Consider the following 2,676-nt stretch of genomic DNA (forward strand, 5'->3'; position numbering starts at 1 on the left):
CTAAAGCATTGCAAAACCTCCTATTTATAGTTATTTCTCCGAAATCTGGCTTTCCTTTCACAGCAGCAGCCGCTAAACCCTAGCCATTTCTCTCTGGTAATACTCTTTCGGTCCTCTCCTTGCTTCCTCCATTTTTGTACCTCTATCTCTATCTATTTCGTTTAATTTTGCTTCGTTTTTTTTGTTGCTATTATTATTCTCAGGTTTCCATTTTTGCTCCGTTTTAAGCTGCAATCGTGAGGTAATCTTAGCATTTCATTTTCGATTTCTGCTGTATTGAAATTTTCGATTATATTTGATATGCTGGAATCATTTCGTGCTATAATAATGTAATTGTTTTTTGTTATTTAATTCTACAAATGGATTTTATTGTTTCTGAATCTTGACATGTTTTTCCAAGTGTATTTATTCGAATCGGTTATTAATAGTTGAAAGTATGTGTTTGTATTTTGGAGATCTTATTGTTTCTCTCTCGGTGAGGATCTACATTCACCAAAGTTGCAATCGTATTTGTCAATTGGTTTGTTAGGGTTTGATAATTTACTGGATTATTTAATAATTTAGAAATGTTTTTAGGGTTTTTGGTGGAACCTGATGAATCTTATTAAATGTGAACTAAGAGCGTGATTCCTTTGATACCATAGTGTTTTTTGCTGCTGATCGATTGATTATTTTCAGATCTCATACTTTGATTTGGTATTCGATGTATTACTTTTGATCGGCATTGAAATGATATGTTTTTATATCATTGACTTGATAATAGATCCAACTTTTTGCTGCTTCTGAAATGGCGGTCACATTCTTCAATTTGAGCTCTGATGCTGGTTTGAAAAAGCTCGATGAGTATCTCCTTAGCAGGAGTTACATCACTGGGTGAGTCTGATATTCTTATTGCTTCAAAATCAATCACACATTAGTATATTCTACTGAAACAAAAGCAATTTGACATTTGCCATTTTTGCTTGAAATATCAGCTATCAAGCTTCCAAGGATGATCTCACTGTGTACTCTGCCATTCCTAATGTTTCGGAAGCATATGTCAACATATGCAGATGGTACAAACATATCGATGCACTTTTGAGGATCTCGTAAGATTTTGTAACTCTAAGCTTTATGTTATATGTTTGCTTATTGTGTGATTTGTGAAATGTAAATCTATGATTCATTTAGCCGACCTTATTATTTATGGGCATCGCGGTTTTGTTGTTTAATGTCTTGAATTTATATTGTTTGGTGTTTAGTGGCGTTTCCGGTGAGGGATCAGGTGTAACTGTTGAAGGAAATGCTCCTGCTCCTTCTGTTGCTACCCCACCTGTTGCAGATTCAAAGGTAATTTTTATCAATTTCATTGAGATAACAATGTCGGGCAATTCTCCATGCCTTTCCATATTTTGCTTTTTCTTATGCAATGTTGTTCGTATTGTGTATCAGGCATCAGCTGCTGACGAAGATGACGATGACGATGTTGATCTATTTGGGGAAGAGACTGAAGAGGAGAAAAAGGCTGCTGAACAACGAGCTGCTGCTATTAAGAAGTCCGCTTCAAAGAAAGAATGTGAGTATCAGTATTCTAGTTTATTCTACATGTACTTTGGTGGATGGGAAGAGACTCATTTCAACTTGGTTTTATTTAGTCTTAAGTTGCTTTATTTTGCATTCGCAGCTGGTAAGTCGTCGGTCTTGTTGGATGTGAAGCCATGGGACGATGAAACGGACATGAAGAAGCTTGAGGAAGCTGTCAGAAGTGTTCAGATGGAGGGATTATTGTGGGGAGCATGTATGTCAACAATTGAGCTCGTTAGATCTGTATTTTGAGTTCTTTTTTAACGTCTATTTATATTTATATTACTCACTTGATATTTTTTCTCCCCTTGACAGCCAAACTTGTGCCAGTCGGTTATGGTATCAAGAAGCTGACCATCATGATGACTATTGTGGATGATTTGGTCTCTGTCGACAACTTGATTGAAGATTACCTAACGGTTGAGCCGATCAATGAGTATGTTCAGAGTTGTGATATTGTCGCTTTCAACAAGATTTAAGACCATTAATATGTTACGCCCTAAAATGGTCGTTTTAGTTTCGATCATATCTTTTTGAAATTTGTTTCAGTAACATGGTCTTTTTGGTGTATTTGCGTTGTTATAACCATATACTGTCCGTGTCAGGCACCTAGGTACATTTCGTGTATGGTTGTGTTTTTGCCTTTTGTGACTTCAAAACTTGCCTGTTTCTGCAGTATTTCTCTCACAAAATTCTCTTAAAACAATCCTTAAAACATCGCCATTCTTTTCATTTTATCATTATCCCATTGAAATTACGAATTTACCACTGGACTTAAAATTTTTTATTTATACTCTAACCTTACTAAATAGCTCCTTTATCACACATAAAAAACAAAATAACACAAAATTTTTGGCGCAAAAACCAAGAAATTCAATTTGCAAACAAATAAATCGATTAATTTTTATTCGAATCATAATATTTTAAATTTAAAAAAAAAAACAAAAAAAAAATTACAAATCCTACCTCTATCCAAATTGTACGTACGTGGCCGTATGCTGTAATTGTACGTACGTGGTCGTATGCTGTGTTGATAGATACAACGTACAAAACAAACATACAAACAAAAGTGGCCACTACCATTCCTCTTAGAAGGATCAGCCGGTAGCGAAC

At 35.1% G+C, this 2,676-nt stretch overlaps 1 protein-coding gene across 1 annotated transcript; it reads left to right on the forward strand.

Moving 5' to 3' along the window:
- LOC130799977 (elongation factor 1-delta) lies at positions 1-2,269 on the forward strand. Its single transcript, XM_057663289.1, has 8 exons — positions 1-96; positions 204-241; positions 764-873; positions 975-1,088; positions 1,242-1,329; positions 1,432-1,555; positions 1,664-1,777; positions 1,879-2,269. The coding sequence occupies exons 3-8, from the start codon at positions 788-790 to the stop codon at positions 2,040-2,042; spliced, it is 690 nt and encodes a 229-aa protein (XP_057519272.1). The 5' UTR covers positions 1-96; positions 204-241; positions 764-787; the 3' UTR covers positions 2,043-2,269.
- Positions 2,270-2,676: the final 407 nt, after the last annotated feature.

Source organism: Amaranthus tricolor, chromosome 14, assembly GCF_026212465.1.
Source record: "Amaranthus tricolor cultivar Red isolate AtriRed21 chromosome 14, ASM2621246v1, whole genome shotgun sequence".
In the NCBI taxonomy this organism is placed as follows: domain Eukaryota; kingdom Viridiplantae; phylum Streptophyta; class Magnoliopsida; order Caryophyllales; family Amaranthaceae; genus Amaranthus; species Amaranthus tricolor.

Coding starts and splice junctions, on each gene's coding strand:
- LOC130799977 (XM_057663289.1), top strand. CDS start 788: ATGGCGGTCACATTCTTCAATTTGAGCTCTGATGCTGGTTTGAAAAAG. Junction 874..974: donor AGCAGGAGTTACATCACTGG/GTGAGTCTGATA, acceptor TTGAAATATCAG/CTATCAAGCTTCCAAGGATG. Junction 1,330..1,431: donor CACCTGTTGCAGATTCAAAG/GTAATTTTTATC, acceptor ATTGTGTATCAG/GCATCAGCTGCTGACGAAGA.